This window comes from Bombina bombina, chromosome 2, assembly GCF_027579735.1.
Source record: "Bombina bombina isolate aBomBom1 chromosome 2, aBomBom1.pri, whole genome shotgun sequence".
Lineage (NCBI taxonomy): Eukaryota > Metazoa > Chordata > Amphibia > Anura > Bombinatoridae > Bombina > Bombina bombina.
In genome coordinates this window covers 735912954-735938250 of record NC_069500.1, presented here as the reverse complement: position 1 = coordinate 735938250, position 25297 = coordinate 735912954, and the positions used below count along the sequence as shown (strand labels likewise).

Here is a 25297-nt window from a genome sequence, read left to right as displayed (position 1 = left end):
CTCAGCCTTTCATCTTTCTGAGGTCGATCAATTGAACAGCGCCTTGAGACCCTTACGGGTGATTAGCCGCTCTTTGCAAGTATACAATACAATAAAAAAAATGGATAAGAAGCTGGAAGTTTATTTGACATCTAGAGTGATGCCTTGTCTAATTAGACTTTATGTGCTAGTCCGTGGGCCGTTATATCTGAAAGGTCTACCTGTGGATCAGTGGCACAGCCTAGGCTTTATATCTCTGCAGGTGCAGATTCTATATCCTATTTGGCCAAGACATATGTCGATCATGGCCATAAATGAACACATTTGTTTTTTTCCCCCTCCTAGTACAAGCTTTGGGTGCTTCTTTACAACAGTAAGACCTTGTTTAGACCTGAACTAGCGGAGAGGACTTTCGAGTTTCTATCACTTGTCAACTGGAAAGGACTTAAGGACAGTCTTTCTCTCTTTTCAACAAGTTCAGTCCAGTCTTTTGGAATTCTGATTGAGATCTACCAGTCTGGGTCCAGGAGATATCTTAGAACTTCTCCCAGGAGAGAGGTGTTTTTTTTTTTCTTTCTTGTATCTGCAATCCAGTTATGTTGAGACCTTCTTGAACTGAGTTCAGATTTTGCCTCTCTGGGAGTTGTAGTTCCATTTAGGGAATGGGATCTAGGATTTTCCTTTAGTTTCTCAGAGAGTGAGTTAGCTCAGTTGGTAAAATGCCCTGACTACAAAAAAGCCTGTTTGAAGGATCCAGGGTCACAGATTGAAATCCCGGCAGGACCGATCAGGTCCTATATCCTTCCAAGGTTGATAAAATGAGTTCCATTAATCAGTCCTTCAAAGTAGTATCCTTGCTCCTTTTGATTCAAATGGGGTCTGTTCATAACGAACACAGAACTGTAGGATATGTAGCTTATTTTTCCATCACCCGGGATATTACGTTTTCTGAGATTTGTCTTCTCAAGAAGGCTTTTGGTCTTGGGGAATTGCAAGGGTGCTATTGCGGACTGTATATGAGGATGTCCTCTTTCCTCTGAGCAGTTTCAAGAGATCTTGTCCCTTTCACTTTCTCATGGATGGAATCTGTATCGGGGAAGAGTGTCTTGTTTCATCTGCAAGGGTATTTTTAGACACATTTTAATAGATTATGATTTCTTCCTCGTACCTCTCTCTCTCTCTCTCTCTCTCTCTCTCTCTCTCTCTCTCTCTCTCTCTCTCTCTACAGTCTTCTTCGGGCTATATCTAGCTCTAGTAGCACAGTAGATAGCTTAGGCCATTGCTTCCAGGGGATTGGGAGTTCGAATACAGCTGTTGTTGAATTTACTTCTCTTTTTGTGGCTCATTGTATGGAGGTAATTGTCCTGAGGGTCCATGGGATGTGTCCATGGACGCCAGCCTGCTGGGCTGTGGTGCAGTCTGGATCTCTTTATCGGTGCAGGATCTTTGAGCTCTAGAGGAGTTTGTTCTCCCATCGACATTTGGAGAGAAGAACCATGTTTAAGGCTCTGAGGGCTTGACTTCAGTTGTTCTAGCCGGTTTATCCGGTTCCAGTTGGTCTCTTTCTTCAGTGGCTTGGGAAGGAACTAGTGTTCCTTAGCCTTGAAGGAGGTGGTTTGGCTTTGTTCAGTGGACGGTAGCTCTCAATGGCCTATCTGCCTTCCGCATTCTAGAGGTGGTCTTCTGGACGGGGCTTTCCTGAGCAGACAGATTTCATTCCGGGGAGTGTATTTTCCTTCCGGAGGTGTTCTCTAGGTTAACCCTCAAAATGGATGGTCCTGGAGTTGGGATGGCAGTATGCTAAACATTTTGGTTACGCTTTAAGGTCAAGAGATCTGAAGGCTGCTCTGTTAAATCCCTGGTGGTTTCCTTGGGTTTTCAGTCTGACATCTCTGTTCCTCAGTTTGCTTTCTTTCCACGAGTTTGGCTCGTTTCAATTGGTGAGCACTTAGTTCTATCTGAGCGTATTTTTGTCTGGATTAGTCATTGAGTCCATAATTCAGGCTCGCTGGCCTGTTCGTTGACAGATTTGCTTTTAGAATATAGCGCTTTTATCCTTATGGGGTGAATCCACGGGCTACTTTTTAAGTAGGATCAGGATTCCTAGGATTGTGTCCTTCTCCAGAAAGGTCTGGAAATGGGTTGTCAGTCAGTACCCGTATGGGTTTCTTTCTGCATTTTCCTGTTTGCTACTTAAGCGTCTGGCGGACGTGCCAGATGTGCTATCTCTTTGTCAGCCCTTGGTCAGAATCAGGCCTTTGTTTTTGCTATTGCTACTCCGAGGAGTTTTAACTTTGTTCCTAAAATTTTACAGCAGGCTCCGTTTGAGCTTTTGCATTCAATGGATATTAAGTTGCTATATTGTTTTTCTGGTGAGAGTCTCGGAACTCTCAGCATTTCAATGTGATTCGCTTTATCTTTTCTTTCATGTTGATAAGGCGGTCCTTAGTCCTAAGTTAGGAATTGTTGGTCCTTCTTTATGTCCTGATCCTTCTTCTCATAAGGCTCGTTTGTTGCATAATTCAGTTATTATGCAGGATTTTTATCTATTTACAGACAACTGAGGATTTCGCAAGTCTTCTGACCCTTTTGTTTGTTCTTTCTGGGAAACGTATAGGTCAGAAAGCTACTGCTACTTCTTTCTTTTTTTCTGATGGAGAAGTATAATTGTTTGGGTTTTTAGTCTGCTGAGTAGCAGTCTCCTGAGAGAATTGTGGCTCATTCCATGAGGGCTGTTTAGTCTTCTTGGCCTACGTAATGTAGGTTCTGTGCATCAGATTTGACAGGCTGCATCTGAGTTCTCTGTACATATTTAACAAAAAAAAAATTCCAGATTTGTTTCTTTTGCCTCGATTAAGGTTTTCTTGTGGAGAATGGTTCTTCAAGCAGGGGTGCCTTCTGTTTCGGTTACCTGTCTTGTCCCTCCCTTATCTGTGTCCTCTAGCTTGTGTATTGATTCTGATGATGATGATCCATGGACTCACCATGTCATAAGAAAGAAAACAAAATTTAGGCTTACCTGATAAATTTATTTATTTTTTGACACGGCAAGTCCACGGCCCTCCTTGTTTTTTTTAGACAGTTATTTTTGTTATTTAAACCTCAGGCACCTCTGCACCTTGTGTTGCTTCCTTTCTCTCCTTTTCCTTCGGTCAAATGACTGAGGTTTGTGGGAAGGGAAGTGATACTTAATAGCTTTGCTGTGGTGCTTTTTGCCTCCTCCTGCTGGCCAGGAGTGATATTCTCAACAGTAATTGATGATGATCCGTGGACTCACTGGGGCCCATTTATCAAGCTTCGAACGGAGCTGGGTCTGAAGACTCGCCAGAAACAGCAGTTATGACTGCTGCTCCATAACCCTGTCCGCCTGCTCTGATGAGGCGGACAGGAATCGCCGGAAATCAACCTGATCGAGTACGATCGATTGACACCCTGAGTCAGCAGGGGGCGGCGTTGCACCAGCAGCTCTTGTGAGCGTATTGCTCTCCGCATTCAGCAAGGTTTTGCGGACCTGATCCGCACTGTCGGATCAGGGCTGCAAGACCTTTAATAAATAGGCCCCACTGTGTCAAGAAATAAATAAATTTATCAGGTAAGTGTAATTTTTTTTCTCTGACATACTCTATTTCTTAAGATTTGATGAGTCCGCGACATCATCATTTACTATTGGGAATATCACTCCTGGCCAGCTTGAGGAGGCAAAGAGCGCCACAGCAAAGCTGTTAAGTATCACTTCCCTTCACACAAACCCCAGTCATTCTCTTTGCCTTGGTGCATGGAGGAGGTGAAGTTTTGGTGTCTGAAGAAAATTGGATTTCTTTCGCTACAATCAAAAATTTAACTATTTTAGAAAGGCAGAGTTGGTTTACTCTGTTCTTTCCTTTGTTTCAAAGATTGGGTCTAGCTGTAGTCCACGTTAATCTCTTCAGTAAGGGTAGTGGTGGCTTTAAAGCAGTTAGGAACTTGTGAGGTGAGCCTTGCTGTGTTTTCCTAACCTTTTTGCTGCCCATGTTATAGAAAGCCAGAGTAGGTTCTCTGTCCTTTCTTTTATCTACAGGTCTCTGTGAGGAGTATGTGTCCTCTCATAGTGTGTAAGCTGGACGACTAGATGCAGGTAAGTGCCCCTTTTGTCTTCTAAGTATGGGAGACTGTGCACTTTAAAGGATCCTGCAAAAATTAATTGGGACATTTATATTTATCCTAGTAGGATATTTCTTAGGGCAGAGTGCAGGCAGTTGATGTGGCAATGTATGTGAGAGAGACTGCTTCCCCTTCATTGGTGATGAAGGGGTTAACCAGTTATGTGGGGCTCATTTTTTATTTGTATAAATGAAATTTAGCTGCAGACTTGAATTATACATAGGACTTGTGAATCTGCACTGGTTTAACGGTCCCTGCAAGGGACGATATTGTACAAGGTGTATGTATTTTGAGGATCTATCGGTTCTGGAAGAGAGCGCTTGGGTTAAAGCTCTGTTCACTCCTCAGACCGATTTTGTGTGATCCTCTATTCTCTTCCGCTGTCGGTGCGGTGTTTTGTACTTTATGAGAGAAAGCACAGTTTCTGTTTGCACGCATGTAACAGAGGCGCCATCTTGACTCCGCCTTCCTTATTTAGCATGGAGCAGCGTTATTTTCAGCAGTTTGCTGACTCCGGTCACGTGACACTGCTGCTTTATCCGTCTGTGACGGAGCGGTGATGTTGGCTCTGCCCCGAGTGTTAGTGCCTCAGTAATCTAAGGAGAATGTTCTGAAGGTGGCAGCATGCTAATAATGCCATACAACATTACTTTTTTCTCATGCTAATAATGCCATACAACATTACTTTAAGTTCTTACGGTATCTTATGACAGTGCATATAGTTACTCAAGTTCAGTGCATATTTTATAATAAAGTCCTAAATATATAATATGGGCTTTTGTTATTTTACTTTGGAACAGGGGTTTGTTCTTGTATATTATTGCTTCTTATGTTTTTCACTTATTTTATGATTTAAAGTGACAGCTCAAAATTTTTAACATCATTTTTTTTTTTGTCCTGTTTTTTGTTTAGTTTGTTCACGGAGATTGGGCTGCTTCTATGGACATACGTCTGCTCTGCCTTACATTTTTAAATTATAAAGGAAATTCCTTTTTATTTTGAGCCTCATGTCTTTGAGGATGACGCTGTTCAGGCAATTCCACAGCTTTCTCCTTAAGCGTCCCAAGCTTTCATGGCGTTACATGCAGTGCCCTGTGGTTCCTCTCAGTCTCCTGTAGGAGTTTATTTGCTGACAGAAATTGCTGCCCAGGTATCTTTAGTGGTATCTGCAGAATTATCTGTTTTTCCTATACTAAGGGAAATTGCAAGAGGAAATTTGGAGATTCAGATAGGTTTCTGTTCCACCTGTTGCTACTCAGGTTGCCCTTCCTCATAGGTCTGAGGAGGAGGATACGTCGGTAGCTTCTGTAGGTGGATTTTTTAAATTTGGGCAGTATAATTCCTTCATCTGATGCTGAAGATGTATCCTTCAGATTTTAGCTTGAACACCTCTGTGTATTATTAAAGGAGGTTTTGGCTACTTGTGACAACTTCAATATGCTGGGGCTTCCTTCCAAGGGTAAGACCTTGTTTGATATGGGGTAAAAAGGGTATTTTCTACCACAAGACAAGAAGAATAGACCCGAAAGGATCTCAGAGTAGGAACTTGCAGCTGAGTCTAAATCCGCATGAAGGTTTTGCCCCCAATCCGGGATCGGACCAAGTGGGGGACTGAATCTCTGTTTTTCTTTAAACATGGATACAAGATGTCCCTGATAGGCTGCGGACATATTATCTCAAGGTTACTAAATAGAATGTATACCTTTCCTCCCAGATCCAGGTTCCGCCTCATATATCTGTGGTCCAGATAACAGGCATTTTTGAATTGCGTTTGGAACCTTTTTCCCTGGGAGGGATAGTCTCAGTTCCTGTTAGGGAACTGGTTCTAGGATTCTACTTATTCCTGTTAGTGTTTCCTGAAAAGGAAGGAGTTATTAGTTTTTCTCAGGGTACCATCCTTCAAATGGAAACCATTGGTTCCATTCTTCCTTTGGTCCAAGAGGGTCAGTTCATGTTGACCATAGATCTAGAGGATGCATATCTTCAAGTTTCCTGAGATTTGCCTTCCTATCAAACACTTTGTTTGTAGCTTTCCTTTGGCCTTGCCACGGCTCCCAGGGGGAGGCTATCTTGGCAGTAATCAGGTTTCGAGGAAGTGCTGTGGCGTCCTTCCTAGACGACATAATGATTCAGGCGCCCGTCTTTTCAACAAGCAAATTCTCATACAGAGATCTTTTTGTTTTTTTCTTCATTCCCACGAATGGGAAGTGGATCTGAAAATGAGTTCCCTTGTTCCAACTACAGGGGTAGTTTTCTTAGGAACCATATTAGTTTATCTATCTCTGAAAATATTTCTGACAGTTGTCAGAAAATCTAAGATTATTTTTTCTTGCCTCTCTGCAATCTAAAAACTGTTTGGCCTTCAGTGGTAATTGGTCTGATGGTTGGTTCATTGGACATCATCCCTTTGCTCGATTCCATTTGAGAGCTTTGCAGTTATGCATGCTCGGGCAATGGAACGGAGACCATTCAGATCTCTCTCAAAGGATAGATCTAGACCTACAGGTAAAAGTAACCGCAGCCTTGGCGTGTAGCACGGTGAACCAGAAACGGATCCCAGCAGGGTGAAGAAAGACCTGTAACACCCGGAGTGGCGTAGCCAAAGCGGTGGATAAATCTGCAAGAATTGCAAGACAGAAAGAGGTCGACAGGCACTACTCCAAACTGAGTCTATGAGTAAGCGCCACTAGATGGCGCAAAACGCGTCAGACTGTCCGTCCACCATACCGGCCATGTCTGTCTGCCTTTTTTATATTGGTTTAATAAAAGTTTTTTGTTTTTAATTATCTGGTTTGGAGTAATGCCTGCCGATCTCTTTCTTGATAGATCTAGACCAGTCGATAAGAGACTGTGTTCCGTGGGGGCTTCTCAGGAGCTTTTGTCTCAGGACACATTTCCAGAGACTTTCCTGGGTGTTTGGGACCATGGACTCCAGCCTGCTGGGCTGGGGAGCAGTATGGGATTTGATAAGGCGCAAGGACTTTAGACTCGAGAGGAGTCTGCGTGCCCCATAATCATCTTGGAGTTAAGAGTGATTTACAATGCTCTGATGGCTTGGCCTCAGTTGTCCTTAGCCCAGTTTATCAGGTTCCAGTTGGACAATATCTCCTTCAGAGGTTTATATCAACCTCCAGGGAGGAACTCAGAGTTCCTTAACCATGAAAGGGGTGGCTCGGTTTGTTCAGTGGGCGAAGCTCACAATTGCTGTCTATCTGCCATCCACATTCCACGAGTAATTGGGAAGCAGATTCCTGAACAAACAGGCTTTTCATCCCAGGATGTGGACTTTTCATCCAGGGGTGTTCTCCAGGCTTGCCCTCAAATGGGGGGTGCCGGAGTGGGACTTGATGGCGTCTCGGCAGAATGGCAAACTTCAAAGGTAGGGTTCAAGGTCAGAGATCCGCAGGCCACCCTGAGAGATGTCTGGCAGTTCCTTGGGTTTTCAGTCTAGCATACGTTTCCTCAGTTTGCTCTCCTTCCACGAGTCATTGCTCATATCAAGCAGTAGAGAGCATTGGTTATTCTAATAGCCCCTGCATGCCTCGCAGGATCTGGTATTCAGACCTAGTGAAGATGTTATCTCTAACACCTTGCAGGTTGCCTCTAAAGAAGGACTTTCTAACTCAGGGTCCGTTCCTTTACTCAGATCTTGTTTCTCTGAAGCTTACTGCTTGGAGATTGAACGTTTGATTATGTCTGAAGTGTGTTTTTTTTCTGAGGCAGTCATTGAGCCCATGATTCGGGCTCACTAGCATGGAGTAAATATCTTTCTTGTATGAATCTAAGGGCTACTCTTGGGTTAAGGTCAGGATTCCTAGGATCTTGTCTTTTCTCCAGGAAGTTTTGGAGAAGGGTTTGAGTCAGATTTCTGCATTATCCGTTTTTGTTACATAAGTGTCTGGCAGATGCACCAGATGTTCGATCTTTTTGTCAGGCTCAGACCAGAATCAGGCCTGTGTTTAAGTCTGTTGCTCCTCCTTGGAGCCTTAACCTTGTTTTTCAAGTTTTGCAGCAGGCTCAGTTGAGCCTTTGCATTCCATAGTTATTGTTTTTGCTATCTTTTCTGCTCTGAGAGTTTCGGAATTCTCGGCTTTACAGTGTGATTTGCTTTATCTTATTTTTCATGCTAAGGCGGTTCTTTCTATCTGTAAGCATTTTTAGTACAATTTTTAATCAGGAAATTGATGTTCCTTCCTTATGTCTTAATCCTCCTTCTCATAAGGAATGTTTGTTGCTTAACTTGGACGTTGTGCGTGTTCTGAAATTCTACCTACAGGCGACTACGGATTTTCGCTAGTCCTCTGCCCTGTTTGTTTGTTTTTCAGGAAGAGTAAGGATCAGAAAGCTTCTGCTACTTCTCTTTGGTTGACATTTATAATTAGTTTGGATTTTGAGACTGCTGGTCAGCAGCCTCCTGAGAAAATTATGGCTCATTCCAAGAGGACGGTTTCCTTTTCTTGGGTTTTCAAGAATGAAGCTTCTTTGGAACAAATTTGCAAGGCTGCACTTTAGTCTTCTTTGCATACTTTTTCCAATTTTTTTTATAAATTTGTTATTTTTGCTTCGGCTGAGGTCTTTTTTCGGAGAAAGGTTTTTCTAGCGGCGGTGCCTTCTGTTTAGGTCTGCCTGTCTTGTTTTCCCTCCCTGGTTATCTGTGTCCTCTAGCTTGGCTATTGGTTCCCAACAGTAAATGATGACGTTGTGGACTCGCCATATCTTAGGAAATAAAACAAAATCTTTATTGGTGTGAATCCAGAGGCTACTCTTGGAGTAGAGTCAGGATTCCAAGGATTTTGTCTTTTCTCCAGGAGGGTTTGGAGAAGGGTTTGTCAGCTAGTACTCTGAAAGGTCAGATTTCGCCGTTGTCTATTTTATTGCATAAGCGTTTGGCGGATGCGCCAGACGTGCAATCCTTTTGTCAGGCCTTGGTTAGGATCAGGTCTGTGTTTAAGTCTGTTACTTCTCCCTGGAGTCTTAACCTTGTTCTTAGAGTTTTACAGCGGGCTCTGTTTGAACCTATGCAACCCTTAGATATTAAGATGTTATCTTGAAAGGTTTTGTTTCTTATTGCTATTTATTCTGCTCTGAGAGTTTCGGAACTCTCGGCTCTGCAGTTTGATTCTCCTTATCTTATTTTTTCATTCTGCTAAGGTGGTTCTACATACTGAATTAGGTTTCCTTCCTAAGGTTGTTTCAAACAAGAATATTAATCAGGAGATAGTGGTTCCTTCTTTGTGTCCTAATCCTTCTTCTCCTAAGGAGCGTTTGTTGCACAACCTAGATGTTGTGCATGCTTTGAAGTTTTTCTTCAGGTGACTAGGACTTTTGTCAGTCTTCTGCTTTGTTTGTTTGTTTCTCTGGGAAGCCCAAGGGATAGAAAGCTACGGCTACTTCTCTTTGGCTAAGGAGTATTATTCGTTTGACCTATGAGACTGCTGGACAGCAACCTCCTGAGAGAATCACTGCTCATTCCACGAGGGCTGTTTCTTCTTCCTGGGCATTTAAAAATGAAGCTTCTGTGGAACAGATTTGCAAGGCTGCAACTTGGTTCTCTTTGCATACTTTTTCAAAGTTTCATAAATTTGATACTTTTGCCTCGGCTGAGGCTTCTTTTGGGAGAAGGGTTCTTCAGGCAGTGGTGCCTTCTGTTTAGGTCTACATGTCTTGTCCCTCCCTTATCATCTGTGTCCTCTAGCTTGGGTATTGATCCCCACTAGTGATTGATGATTCCGTGGACTCACCATATCTTAGGAAAGGAAACAACATAATTTATGCTTAACTGATAAATTTATTTCCGGATATGGTGAGTCCACGACCCCACCTGTTTTTATTAAGACAGTTATTTATTTTACTAAACGGCAGGCACCTTTACACCTTTGTGTTATTCCTTTTTTCATTTCGGTCGAATGACGGGTTTGTGGGAAGGGAAGTAATACTTAACAGCTTTGCTGTGGTGCTCTTTGCCACCTCCTGCTGGCCAAGAGTGATATTCCCAACAATAAATGATGATGTCGTGGACTCACCATATCTGGAAATAAATTTATCAGGTTAGCATAAATTTCGTTTTTATCCTCAAAAGGTCAGGATATTCACTTACTTTTCAACTGTCCAAGGGCATTTGGTTAGGGGTCTATAATAACCAATTTCCTATGTAAGCACGATCTCATAGTTCCTTCTCAGATGTATTGTCTTATAACTTTATTTTGGTGTTGTCTAGTAGCACCATTAAGCAGGTGTCTCTAGGGATATTGCATTATTTAAAGGGGCATTCTGTACTGATTCTTTATAAAGTGGAATTATTACGTGTTAATCATTACACAAGGAAACTAAACTTTCCTAACTGTTCTTACATTCTAGGCCAAAGCCAAAGAAGATTATGGAGACTCTGTAGATTGGTGTGATGCGGTTATATCTGGCTACAGAATATGTATGGGTGAGTTTCTTACTAGCAGATTTGAATATAGGATTATTGAGACATTTTGCTTTATATTAGGATATCTGTCTGTTTATTGTAGGTTGCCGTTCCTTTTCTGGATCATTTACAGAATACTGCACTGCAGACATCAGTAAGTACCACTCCGTCTGTTGCTGGATAATAAAAACATGACTACTTTTAGATATTCATGTATTGCTTTAATTGTTATATATGTTAAGGCAGTTGTTTGTTTAAATTTGACATGATTCTAAGGAGACTGATTGCAGCTAGTGTGCTAACTTCTTCTGTTTTCAGGTTACCCTGTGAGGAGGGAGTTGAAACATGGCAAAATACCTATGTTCTTCCCTTCAGTTAGCACAGAGGATTCAGATTCTCAGTCTGATGTCACCCCAAGCAAGTCCAAGATGAACAGGAAGCTACTCCCAGATCGGCAGCGAGCAGCAAGAGATCGTGCAAACGAGAAACTGGTAGAATTTATATTGAAAAATAAACTAGCTGAGAGTCACCTAAAGGACATCCTTGAAGGGAAGAAGAAATCGCACTGGCTGAAGGATTTCCAGGCCTCAACTCACCCCATGGACTGCATTGAGACCTACTTGGAGGATGAGGACCAGATGGGACTTGTTGTTGGGTATCTACAGGCTTTATGTGAACAAATGAGCAGCACAGCAGAGAAGCTGATGAACAAAAGCCAACTGGGTTTTATTCTTGAGGTTCTTCTACCAGAGGTAAAATTATATTACTTAAATTACACTTTTTATAGAAGTATTGTGTATCCCACAGTGATAGTAGGTACCCGAAAGAGTAGTAACCATATAGCTATATTTCTTTCATGTAATTAGCAAGAGTCCATGAGCTAGTGACGTATGGGATATACATTCCTACCAGGAGGGGCAAAGTTTCCCAAACCTTAAAATGCCTATAAATACACCCCTCACCACACCCACAATTTAGTTTTACAAACTTTGCCTCCGATGGAGGTGGTGAAGTAAGTTTGTGCTAGATTCTACGTTGATATGCGCTCCGCAGCAAGTTGGAGCCCGGTTTTCCTCTCAGCGTGCAGTGAATGTCAGAGGGATGTGAGGAGAGTATTGCCTATTTGAATGCAGTGATCTCCTTCTAAGGGGTCTATTTCATAGGTTCTCTGTTATCGGTCGTAGAGATTCATCTCTTACCTCCCTTTTCAGATCGACGATATACTCTTATATATACCATTACCTCTGCTGATTCTCGTTTCAGTACTGGTTTGGCTATCTGCTATATGTAGATGAGTGTCCTGGGGTAAGTAAGTCTTATTTTCTGTGACACTCCTAGCTATGGTTGGGCACTTTGTTTATAAAGTTCTAAATATATGTATTCAAACATTTATTTGCCTTGACTCAGAATGTTCAACTTTCCTTATTTTTCAGACAGTCAGTTTCATATTTGGGATAATGCATTTTAATTTAACATTTTTTACCTTAAAATTTGACTTTTTCCCTGTGGGCTGTTAGGCTCGCGGGGGCTGAAAATGCTTCATTTTATTGCGTCATTCTTGGCGCAGACTTTTTTGGCGCAAAAATTCTATTTCCGTTTCCGGCGTCATACGTGTCGCCGGAAGTTGCGTCATTCTTTGACGTTATTTTGCGCCAAAAATGTCGGCGTTCCGGATGTGGCGTCATTTTTGGCGCCAAAAAGCATTTAGGCGCCAAATAATGTGGGCGTCTTATTTGGCGCGAAAAAATATGGGCGTCACTTTTGTCTCCACATTATTTAAGTCTCATTTTTTATTGCTTCTGGTTGCTAGAAGCTTGTTCTTTGGCATTTTTTCCCATTCCTGAAACTGTCATTTAAGGAATTTGATCAATTTTGCTTTATATGTTGTTTTTTTCTTTTACATATTGCAAGATGTTCCACGTTGCAACTGAGTCAGAAGATACTTCAGGAAAATCACTGCACAATGCTGGAGCTACCAAGCTAAGTGTATCTGCTATAAACTTTTGGTATCTGTTTCTCCAGCTGTTATTTGTATTGCATGTCATGTCAAACTTATTAATGCAGATAAAATTTCCTTTAGTACTGTTACATTACCTGTTGCTGTTCCGTCAACATCTAATTTTCAGAGTGTTCCTGATAACATAAGAGATTTTATTTTTTAAATCCATTAAGAAGGCTATGTCTGTTATTTTTCCTTCTAGTATACATAAAAGTCTTTTAAAACTTCTCTTTTTTTCAGATGAATTTTTAAATGAACATCATCATTCTGATACTGATAATGGTTCTTCTGGTTCTGAGGTTTCTGTCTCAGAGGTTGATGCTGATAAATCTTTGTATTTGTTCAAGATGGAATTTATTCGTTCTTTACTTAAAGAAGTGTTATTTGCATTAGAAATAGAGGATTCTGGTCCTCTTGATACTAAATGTAAACGTTTAAATAAGGTTTTTAAATCTCCTGTAGTTATTCCAGAAGTGTTTTATCTCCCTGATGCTATTTCTGAAGTAATTTCCAGGGAATGGAATAATTTGGGTAATTTATTTACTCCTCCTAGACGTTTAAGCAAATTATATCCTGTGCCATCTGACAGATTAGAGTTTTTTGGGACAAAAATCCCTAAGGTTATGGGGCTGTCTCTACTCCTGCTAATGTACTACTATTCCTACGGCAGATAGTACTTCATTTAAGGATCCTTTAGATAGGAAAATTGATTCCTTTCTAAGAAAAGCTTACTTATGTTCAGGTAATTTTCTTAGACCTGCTATATTTTTAGCGGATGTTGCTGCAGCTTCAACTTTTTGGTTAGAAGCTTTAGCGCAACAAGTAACAGATCATAATTTTATAGCATTATTTTTATTCTATAACATGCTAATAATTTTATTGGTGATACCATCTTTTGATATCATTAGAGTTGATGTCAGGTATATGTCTCTAGCTATTTTAGCTAGAATAGCTTTATGGATTAAACTTGGAATGCTGACATGTCTTCTAAGTCAACTTTGCTTTCCCTTTCTTTCCAGGGTAAATAATCATTTTCGTTCCTTTCCTCACAAGGAACAAAAGCCTGATCCTTCATCCTCAGGAGCGGTATCAGTTTGGAAACTATTTCCAGTTTGGAATATATCCAAGCCTTATAGAAACCTATAGCCAGCTCCTAAGTACCTATGAAGGTGCGGCCCTTATTCCAGCTCAGCTGGTATGGGGCAGATTACGTTTTCTTCAAAGAAATTTGGATCAATTCCGTTCTTAATCTCTGGTTTCAGAAACATTGTTTCAGAAAGGTACAGAATTGGCTTCAAGTTAAGGCCTCCTGCTAAGAGATTCTTTTCTTTCCCGTGTCCCAGTTAACACAGCAAAGGCTCAGCATTTCTGAAATGTGTTTCAGATCTAGAGTTGGCTGGAGTATTTATGCCAGTTCCAGTTCTGGAACAGGGGCTGGGGTCTTATTTTATCTCTTCATTGTACCAAAGAAGGTCAATTCCTTCAGACCAGTTCCGGATCTATCATTATTGAATCATTATGTTAGGATACCAACATTCAAGATGGTTACTGTAGGACTATCCTGCCTTTTGTTTAGCAAGGGCATTATATGTCTACAATAGATTTACAGGATGTGTATCTGCATATTCCGATTCATCCAGATCACTTTTAGTGTCTGAGATTCTCTTTTTAGACAAGCATTACCAGTTTTGTGGCTCTACCGTTTGGCTTAGCCTCAGTTCCAAGAATTTTTTTCAAAGGTTCTCGGTGCCCTTCTTTCTGTAATCAGAGAATAGGGTTTTGGTATTTCCTTATTTGGACGATATCTTGGTATTTGCTCAGTCTTCTCATTTTCGAAGAATCTCATACGAATCGACTTGTGTTGTTTCTTCAAGTTCATGGTTGGAGGATCAATTTACCAATCAGTTCATTGATTCCTCAGACAAGGGTAACCTTTTTAGGTTTCTAGATAAATTCAGTGTCTATGACTCTGTCCTTGTCAGACAAGAGAAGTTTAACATTGATATCAGCTTGTCAAAACCTTCAGTCACAATCATTCCCTTTGGTAGCCTTATGCATGGAAATGTTGGGTCTTAGGACTGCCGCATCAGATGCGATCTCCTTTGCTCGTTTTCACATGCGACCTCTTCAGCTCTGTATGCTGAACCAATGGTGCAGGGATTACTCAAATATATCTCAATTAATATCTTTAAACCGATTTTACAACACTCTCTGACATGGTGGACAGATCACCATCGTTTAGTTCAGGGGGCTTCTTTGTTCTTCCGACCTGGACTATAATCTCAACAGATGCAAGTCTTACAGGTTGGGGAGCTGTGTGGGGGTATCTGACGGCACAAGGGGTTTGGGAATCTCAGGAGGTGAGATTTCCGATCAATATTTTGGAACTCCGTGCAATTTTCAGAGCTCTTCAGTCTTGGCCTCTTCTGAAGAGAGAGTTGTTCATTTGTTTTCAGACAGACAATGTCACAACTGTGGCATACATCAATCATCAAGGAGGGACTCACAGTCCTCTGGCTATGAAAGAAGTATCTCGAATTTTGGTTTGGGCGGAATCCAGCTCCTGTCTAATCTCTGCGGTTCATATCCCAGGTATGGACAATTGGAAAGCGGATTATCTCAGTCGTCAAACGTTGCATCCGGGCGAATGGTCTCTTCACCCAGAGGTATTTCTTCAGATTGTTCAAATGTAGGAACTTCCAGAAATAGATCTGATGGCTTCTCATCTAAACAAGAAACTTCCCAGGTATCTGTCCAGATCCCGGGACCCTCAGGCGGAGGCAGTGGATGCATTATCACTTCCTTGGAAGTATCATCCTCCCTATATCTTTCCGCCTCTAGTTCTTCTTCCAAGAGTAACCTCCAAGATTCTGAAGGAATGCTCGTTTGTTCTGCTGGTAGCTCCGGCATGGCCTTACAGGTTTTGGTATGCGGATCTTGTCCGGATGGCCTCTTGCCAACCGTGGACTCTTCCGTTAAGACCAGACCTTTTGTCTCAAGGTCCTTTTTTTCCATCAGGATCTGAAATCCTTAAATTTAAAGGTATGGCGATTGAACGCTTGATTCTTGGTCAAAGAGGTTTCTCTGACTCTGTGATTAATACTATGTTACAGGCTCGTACATCTGTATCCAGAGAGATATATTATAGAGTCTGGAAGACTTATATTTCTTGGTGTCTTTCTCATCATTTTTCTTGGCATTCTTTTAGAATACCGAGAATATTACAGTATTCTTCAGGATGGTTTAGATAAGGGTTTGTCCGCAAGTTCCTTGAAAGGTCAAATCTCTGCTCTTTCTGTTCTTTTTCACAGAAAGATTGCTATTCTTCCTGATATTCATTGTTTTGTACAAGCTTTGGTTCGTATAAAGCCTGTCATTAAGTCAATTTCTCCTCCTTGGAGTTTGAATTTGGTTCTGGGGGCTCTTCAAGCTCCTCCATTTGAACCTATGCATTCATTGGATATTAAATTACTTTCTTGGAAAGTTTTTTGTTCCTTTTGGCCATCTCTTCTGCCAGAAGAGTTTCTGAATTATCTGCTCTTTCTTGTGAGTCTCCTTTTCTGATTTTTCATCAGGATAAGGCGGTGTTGCGAACTTCTTTGGAATTTTTACCTAAAGTTGTGAATTCCAACAACATTAGTAGAGAAATTGTGGTTCCTTCATTATGTCCTAATCCTAAGAATTCTAAGGAGAAATCGTTGCATTCTTTGGATGTTGTTAGAGCTTTGAAATATTATGTTGAAGCTACGAAATCTTTTCGTAAGACTTCTAGTCTATTTGTTATTTTTTCCGGTTCTAGAAAAGGCCAGAAAGCTTCTGCCATTTCTTTGGCATCTTGGTTGAAATCTTTAATTCATCTTGCCTATGTTGAGTCGGGTAAAACTCCGCCTCAGAGAATTACAGCTCATTCTACTAGGTCAGTTTCTACTTCCTGGGCGTTTAGGAATGAAGCTTCGGTTGACCAGATCTGCAAAGCAGCGACTTGGTCCTCTTTGCATACTTTTACTAAATTCTACCATTTTGATGTATTTTCTTCTTCTGAAGCAGTTTTTGGTAGAAAAGTACTTCAGGCAGCGGTTTCAGTTTGAATCTTCTGCTTATGTTTTTCATTAAACTTTATTTTGGGTGTGGATTATTTTCAGCAGGAATTGGCTGTCTTTATTTTATCCCTCCCTCTCTAGTGACTCTTGTGTGGAAAGATCCACTTCTTGGGTAGTCATTATCCCATACGTCACTAGCTCATGGACTCTTGCTAATTACATGAAAGAAAACATAATTTATGTAAGAACTTACCTGATAAATTCATTTCTTTCATATTAGCAAGAGTCCATGAGGCCCGCCCTTTTTTTGTGGTGGTTATGATTTTGTATAAAGCACAATTATTCCAATTCCTTATTTTATATGCTTTCGCACTTTTTTCTTATCACCCCACTTCTTGGCTATTCGTTAAACTGAATTGTGGGTGTGGTGAGGGGTGTATTTATAGGCATTTTAAGGTTTGGTAAACTTTGCCCCTCCTGGTAGGAATGTATATCCCATACGTCACTAGCTCATGGACTCTTGCTAATATGAAAGAAATGAATTTATCAGGTAAGTTCTTACATAAATTATGTTATTTTTTTTTCTCGGTGTTCTTAAAAGGACAGTAAAGTCACAATTTGAACATTTATGATTCAGATAAAGCCTGCAATTTCAAACAACTTTCCAATTTACTTTTATTATCAAATTTGCGTTGTTCTTTTGGTATCATTTGCTGAATCATAAATTTAGGTAGGCTAATAGGAACTTAGGAGCATTCATGTGTCTTAAGCAGTCTATGGTAACAGTTTTTTGCAACACTGTATAACACAACAATAAATAATGTTGCAAGCACTGCTGCCAGATGGCTAGAAAAGTGGACATTCCTGAACTCATCTAGGAATACTCTTTAACAAAGGATATGAAGAGAACTAAGCGAAATTTATAATGGAAAGTTGTTTAAAATGTCATACTCTAGCCAATCCATTTAAGTTTAATTTTGACTTTACTGTCCCTTTAAACCCTGTGTCACAGTTCAGACGTAGACATGAAGCACTCTTACACTGAATCAATCTGTCTAATGCAGCCAGTATTTGGGTCAGTACGACTGGAAATCCAGCCCTGCATTACAGCTGTTCACACACACATAAAGTACTTAGGGAGTGCAGGCAATGAACAACCCAGTTTCTCCCAGCATGCATGTAGTCCTTGTATCTGGGTTATGCAGCAGTAACATAGCCTGATATTGCAGCACCTCCTTGGCAATATCTCCTTCACTGAAGGTTGGTGACCATGGTTACAACTCGGACCTTCATGTTCAGACACACATGTTGCTGCATACTGGAAATTTAGTGGCACTTTAAAAATAGGCAGCTTGCCGATAACATGGCAGTATGGTGTAAAACATTAGGGCTTGCAGGGATTTGTGGTTTGTATAGATACACCCCATTTCGTGACAAGGACATTAACCTAGTTCTTGATATAAAGGGAACACAAACCTCCAAAATTATGACTGTAGCATAATGTAGAAATCTTTAACATTAACGTAAAACGTAAGTATATTCGAGCATTTTCTGACATAAGCTTAGTCTTCCACAGATGATTTAATAAATTGTCTGCTCTGCCTTTTAGAAGTCTTTATCTGGAGAAATTTGACTCCGTTGGAAACATTCAGTATACTGTAGTGGTAGCTTTGTACTTTATATTAAACAGTTGCGATAACAAGGAGAAATCTATCTTGCATTTACGTTTAACAAGCAATAAATAATGGGTAGCACTGTATGTGTCATTAAAAATGACAAATATATGCATAACAATTATGGTAAAATGATCTTAAATTATTGAACAATAGGTCTTCATGAAGCTCCTTTCTTTAAATCAGCCTTTCTTTCCTAAGATATGGTGAGTCCACAGAATCATTAATTACTAGTGGGAATATCACTCCTGGACAGCAGGAGGAGGCAAAGAGCGCTACAGCAAAGTTGCTATGTATGTCACTTCCCTTACCCATAATCCCCAGTCATTCTCTTTGCCTGTGGTGCAGATGGAGGTGAAGTTTTGATGTCTGATCTACAATCAAGATTTTTTTATTTTAAAAGCAGAGTAGGTTTGCTCTGATCTTTCTAAAGGGTCTAGCCTTAGCCCATGTCAGTCTCTTCAGTAGGGCAGTGGTGGTTTTTGAGCAGTTGGTAACTTTTGGGGTACAATCCTCACTGCGTTTTCCCAAAACATTTTGCTTCCCTATTTATATAGCCTGAGTAAGTTTACTCAGTCTTTCTGTATTTCCACAGGTCCATGTGAGGGATGGCATCCTCTCAAACCAGGTGAGCTGTCCTACTGCCGGACAGATAAATGTTAAGGTAAGTGCCAGTTTTATTTTTATATGTAAGCAGGGAAAAATTTGGCACTTATTCAGCTAAAACGCTGAATGGGGGCATTTTTTATTATTCCTGTCAGGGTGCAGGTTTTTATGGCAGTTTTTGCAGGAATTGTTAGTGTGAGGAGTTATTTTATTGATGGCTCAGTGAGGATCCGTTTTTAGTAACGGATTATGTCCTTTTATTGGGGGTTTTATTGTTTTTTTTAAACAGGCTTTAAAAAAAAACAGTTGTTTAAAAAAATTAAAAAGGCATTCTTTCATGTAATTGGCAAGAGTCCATGAGCTAGTGACGTATGGGATATACAATCCTACCAGGAGGTGCAAAGTTTCCCAAACCTTAAAATGCCTATAAATACACCCCTCACCACACCCACAATTCAGTTTTACAAACTTTGCCTCCTATGGAGGTGGTGAAGTAAGTTTGTGCTAAGATTTCTACGTTGATATGCGCTTCTCAGCAGTTTGAAGCCTGATTCCTCTCAGAGTACAGTGAATGTCAGAGGGATGTGAAGGGAGTATCACCTATTGAATGCAATGGTTTTCCTCACAGGGATCTATTTCATAGGTTCTCTGTTATCAGTCGTAGAGATTCATCTCCTACCTCCCTTTTCAGATCGACGATATACTCTCATATTCCATTACCTCTACTGATAACCGTTTCAGTACTGGTTTGGCTATCTGCTATATGTGGATGGGTGTCTTTTGGTAAGTATGACACTCTCAGCTATGGTTTGGCACTTTATGTATTTATATAAAGTTCTAAATATATGAATTGTACTTATATTTGCCATGATTCAGGTTTCAGTATATTTCCTTTTGCAGACTGTCAGTTTCATATCTGGGAAATGCATTTTTTAGGAAAATGTATTTCTTATCTGGGGTATAGTCTTTTTGCATTTGACTCTCATTTTAAATTCGCGGGCAGAATTAGGCTCGCGAGGGCGCAAAATGCCATTATATTGTGTCATTTTTGGGGCAAGATTTTTTTTTGCTGCAAAGTTACGTAAGATGACACAAATTTCGTAATTTCCGGCGTCTTTGTCGATGCCGAGTCCTTTCACAAGATTGCGTCTTCAATGACGCACAAGTGTGTCATTTCCGGATGTTCCGAATATTTTCATAATTTAAACTCCATTCCTATATGCCTCTTGCCTTTTTTTCTATCAGAGGGCTATGCTGTTGCATTTTTTCCCATTCCTGAAACTGCCATATATGGAAATTGATAATTTCTTTCATGTAATTGGCAAGAGTCCATGAGCTAGTGTGACATATGGGATATACAATCCTACCAGGAGGGGCAAAGTTTCCCAAACCTCAAAATGCCTATAAATACACCCCTCACCACACCCACAATTCTGTTTTACAAACTTTGCCTCCTATGGAGGTGGTTAAGTAAGTTTGTGCTAAGATTTCTACGTTGATATGCGCTTCTCAGCATTGTTGAAGCCCGATTCCTCTCAGAGTACAGCGAATGTCAGAGGGACGTGAAGGGAGTATCACTTATTTGAATACAATGATTTCCCTAACGGGGGTCTATTTCATAGGTTCTCTGTTATTGGTCGTAGAGATTCATCTCCTACCTCCCTTTTCAGATCGACGATATACTCTCAATTTACCATTACCTCTACTAATAACTGTTTTAGTACTGGTTTGGCTATCTGCTATATGTGGATGGGTGTCTTTTGGTAAGTATGTTTCTCTTGTTAAGTGTAGTCAGTCCACGGGTCATCCATTACTTATGGGATTATATCTCTTCCCCAACAGGAAGTTGCAAGAGGATCACCCAAGCAGAGCTGCTATATAGCTCCTCCCCTCACATGTCATATCCAGTCATTCTCTTGCAAGCTAACTAAAGATAGGTCGTTGTGAGAGGTCTGTGGTGTTTTTAAACTTAGTTTATTTCTTCAATCAAAAGTTTGTTATTTTAAATGGCATCGGAGTGTGCTGTTTGTTTCTCAGGCAGCATTAGAAGAAGAATCTGCCTGCGTTTTCTATGATCTTAGCAGACGTAACTAAGATCCACTGGCTGTTCTCGCACATTCTGAGTGAGGTAACTTCAGAAAAGGGGAATAGCATGCAGGGCCCCCCTGCAAACGAGGTATGTGCAGTAAATTATTTTTCTAAGCAATGGAATTGACTGAGAAATTACTGCTGATACCAATGTAATGTAAGTTCAGCCTTAAATGCAGTGGTAGCGACTGGTATTAGGCTGAGGAGTGTGTGTACACTGAAGTATTTTTCTAGGGAATGGAATTTGACTCAGAAAATACTCTTAATACTGAAGTAATGTGTGAGCCTTAACTGCAGTAAAAGCGACTGGTAGCAGGCTTCTTAATAACACTTCATAACTTTTAAAATGTATATTCAAAACGTTTACTGGCATGTTAATCGTTTTTTGTGAGGTACTTGGTGATAAAACTTATTGGGGCATGATTTTTACCACATGGCTAACTTTTGTTTCTGCATAGAAACAGTTAACTGAGCTTCCCCACTTTGTAATATGAGTGGGAGGGGCCTATTTTAGCGCTTTTTTGCGCAGTAAAAATTCAGTCACAATCTTCCTACTTCATCCTCCATGATCCAGGACGTCTCTAGAGAGCTCAGGGGTCTTCAAAATTCATTTTGAGGGAGGTAATCAGTCACAGCAGACCTGTGACAGTGTGTTTGACTGTGATAAAAACGTTAATTATTAAATTGTTATCCGTTTTTGGGTATTAAGGGGTTAATCATCCATTTGCTGGTGGGTGCAATCCTTTGCTAACTTAATACATTTACTGTAAAAATTTGGTTGCTATAACTAATTTGGTTCATTGTTATTTCAACTGTGACAGCTTTTTGTACTTCTTAAAGGCACAGTAGCGTTTTTTATATTGCTTGTAAATTTATTTGAAAAGTATTTTCCAAGCTTGCTAGTCTCATTGCTAGTCTGTTTAAACATGTCTGACACAGATGAATCTGTTTGTTCACTATGTATGAAGGCCAATGTGGAGCCCCATAGAAGGTTGTGTACTAAATGCATTGATGTAACTTTAAATAAAAGTCAGTCTTTACATGCAAAGAAATTATCACCAGACAACGAGGGGGAAGTTATGCCGACTAACTCTCCTCACGTCTCAGTACCTTTGCCTCCCGCTCAGGAGGTGCGTGATTTTGTGGCGCCAAGTACATCATGGAGGCCCTTACAAATCACTTTGCAAGACATGGCTACTGTTATGACAGAAGTATTATCTAAATTGCCAGAATTAAGAGGCAAGCGTGATAGCTCTGGGTTAAGGGCAGAGTGCGCTGATAATGTGAGAGCCATGTCCGATACTGCGTCACAATTTGCAGAACATGAAGACTGAGAGCTTCATTCTGTGGGTGACGGATCTGATCCAGGGAGACTGGATTCAGAGATTTCTAATTTTAAATTTAAGCTTGAGAACCTCCGCATATTGCTAGGGGAGGTATTAGCGGCTCTGAATGATTGTAACACGGTTGCAATTCCAGAAAAATTATGTAGGTTGGATAGATACTATGCGGTACCGGTGTGTACTGACGTGTTTCCTATACCTAAAAGGCTTACAGAGATTATTAGCAAGGAGTGGGATAGACCCGGTGTGCCTTTTTTCCCCTCCTCCCATATTTAGGAAAATGTTTCCTATAGACCCCACCACACGAGACTTATGGCAGACGGTCCCTAAGGTGGAGGGAGCGGTTTCTACTTTAGCTAAGCGTACCACTATCCCGGTGGAGGATAGTTGTGCCTTTTCAGATCCAATGGATAAAAAATTAGAAGGTTACCTTAAGAAAATGTTTGTTCAACAAGGTTTTATCTTACAGCCCCTTGCATGCATTGCGCCTGTCACTGCTGCGGCGGCATTCTGGTTTGAGTCTCTGGAAGAGGCCATTCGTACAGCTCCATTGGATGAAATTATGAACAAGCTTAAAGCACTTAAGCTAGCTAACGCATTTGTTTCTGATGCCGTCGTACATTTAACCAAACTTACGGCTAAGAACTCCGGATTCGCCATCCAAGCGCGCAGAGCGCTATGGCTTAAATCCTGGTCAGCTGACGTGACTTCTAAATCTAAATTGCTTAATATTCCTTTCAAAGGGCAGACCTTATTCGGGCCCGGCTTGAAAGAAATTATCGCTGACATTACGGGAGGTAAGGGCCATGCTCTACCTCAGGACAGGGCCAAATCAAAGGCCAAACAGTCTAATTTTCGTGCCTTTCGTAACCTCAAGGCAGGAGCAGCATCAACTTCTTCCGCTCCAAAACAGGAAGGAGCTGTTGCTCGTTACAGACAGGGCTGGAAAACTAACCAGTCCTGGAACAAGGGCAAGCAGGCCAGAAAACCTGCTGCTGCCCCTAAGACAGCATGAAGAGAGGGCCCCCTATCCGGAAACGGATCTAGTAGGGGGCAGACTATCTCTCGTCGCCCAGGCTTGGGCAAGAGATGTCCAGGATCCCTGGGCGTTGGAGATCATATCTCAGGGATATCTTCTGGACTTCAAAGCTTCTCCTCCACAAGGGAGATTTCATCTTTCAAGGTTATCAGCAAACCAAATAAAGAAAGAGGCGTTTCTACGCTGTGTACAAGACCTCTTACTAATGGGGGTGATCCACCCAGTTCCGCCGACGGAACACGGGCAGGGATTCTATTCAAATCTGTTTGTGGTTCCCAAGAAAGAGGGAACCTTCAGACCAATCTTGGACTTAAAAATCCTAAACAAATTCCTAAGAGTTCCATCATTCAAAATGGAAACTATTCGAACCATCCTACCCATGATCCAAGAGGGTCAGTACATGACCACTGTGGACTTAAAGGATGCCTACCTTCACATACCGATTCACAAGGATCATTATTGGTACCTAAGATTTGCCTTCCTAGACGGGCATTACCAGTTTGTAGCTCTTCCCTTCGGGTTAGCTACGGCTCCAAGAATCTTTACAAAAATTCTAGGATCACTTCTGGCGGTACTAAGACCGCGAGGCATAGCGGTGGCTCCGTACCTAGACGACATTCTGATACAAGCGTCAAGTTTTCAAACTGCCAAGTCTCATACAGAGATAGTTCTGGCATTTCTGAGGTTGCATGGGTGGAAGGTGAACGTGGAAAAGAGTTCTCTATTACCACTCACAAGGGTTCCCTTCCTAGGGACTCTTATAGATTCTGTAGAGATGAAAATTTACCTGACGGAGGCTAGGTTATCAAAACTTCTAAATGCTTGCCGTGCCCTTCATTCCATTCCACACCCGTCGGTAGCTCAGTGCATGGAAGTAATCGGCTTAATGCTAGCGGCAATGGACATAGTACCATTTGCGCGACTGCATCTCAGACCACTGCAATTGTGCATGCTAAGTCAGTGGAATGGGGATTATTCAGATTTGTCCCCTCTACTAAATCTGGACCAAGAGACCAGAGATTCTCTTCTATGGTGGCTTTCTCGGCCCCACCTGTCCAAGGGGATGACCTTTCGCAGGCCAGATTGGACGATTGTAACAACAGACGCCAGCCTTCTAGGTTGGGGCGCAGTCTGGAATTCCCTGAAGGCTCAGGGATCATGGACTCAGGAGGAGAAACAATAAATATTCTGGAGTTAAGAGCAATATTCAATGCTCTTCTAGCTTGGCCTCAGTTAGCAACTCTGAGGTTCATCAGATTTCAGTCGGACAACATCACGACTGTGGCTTACATCAATCATCAAGGGGGAACCAGGAGTTCCCTAGCAATGTTAGAAGTCTCAAAGATAATTCACTGGGCAGAGTCTCACTCTTGCCACCTGTCAGCAATCTACATCCCAGGCGTGGAGAACTGGGAGGCGGATTTTCTAAGTCGCCAGACTTTTCATCCGGGGGAGTGGGAACTTCATCCGGAGGTCTTCGCTCAACTGATTCATCGTTGGGGCAAACCAGAACTGGATCTCATGGCGTCTCGCCAGAACGCCAAGCTTCCTCATTACGGATCCAGGTCCAGGGACCCGGGAGCGGCGCTGATAGATGCTCTAGCAGCCCCTTGGGTTTTCAAGATGGCTTATGTGTTTCCACCGTTTCCGCTGCTGCCTCGACTGATTGCCAAGATCAAACAGGAGAGAGCATCAGTGATTCTGATAGCGCCTGCGTGGCCACGCAGGACCTGGTATGCAGACCTAGTGGACATGTCGTCCTGTCCACCATGGTCTCTGCCTCTGAGGCAGGACCTTCTAATTCAGGGTCCTTTCAACCATCCAAATCTAATTTCTCTGAGGCTGACTGCATGGAGATTGAACGCTTGATTCTATCAAAGCGTGGCTTCTCGGAGTCGGTTATTGATACCTTAATACAGGCTAGGAAACCTGTTACCAGAAGAATTTACCATAAGATATGGCGTAAATATTTGTATTG

At 41.4% G+C, this 25297-nt stretch overlaps 1 protein-coding gene across 6 annotated transcripts in view; it reads left to right on the top strand.

The window, feature by feature from the left end:
- PWWP3A (PWWP domain containing 3A, DNA repair factor) overlaps positions 1-25297 on the top strand; it is a 331791-nt gene that overhangs the window by 267498 nt on the left and 38996 nt on the right. For 5 of the 6 annotated variants that reach the window (XM_053702791.1, XM_053702788.1, XM_053702787.1 and 2 more), the window contains 3 exons: positions 10477-10552; positions 10635-10685; positions 10850-11283. In XM_053702791.1, the coding sequence (XP_053558766.1) occupies positions 10477-10552; positions 10635-10685; positions 10850-11283 (561 nt within the window). The remainder of the gene's footprint in view (positions 1-10476; positions 10553-10634; positions 10686-10849; positions 11284-25297) is intronic. The other variant, XM_053702793.1, reaches the window with a different exon arrangement.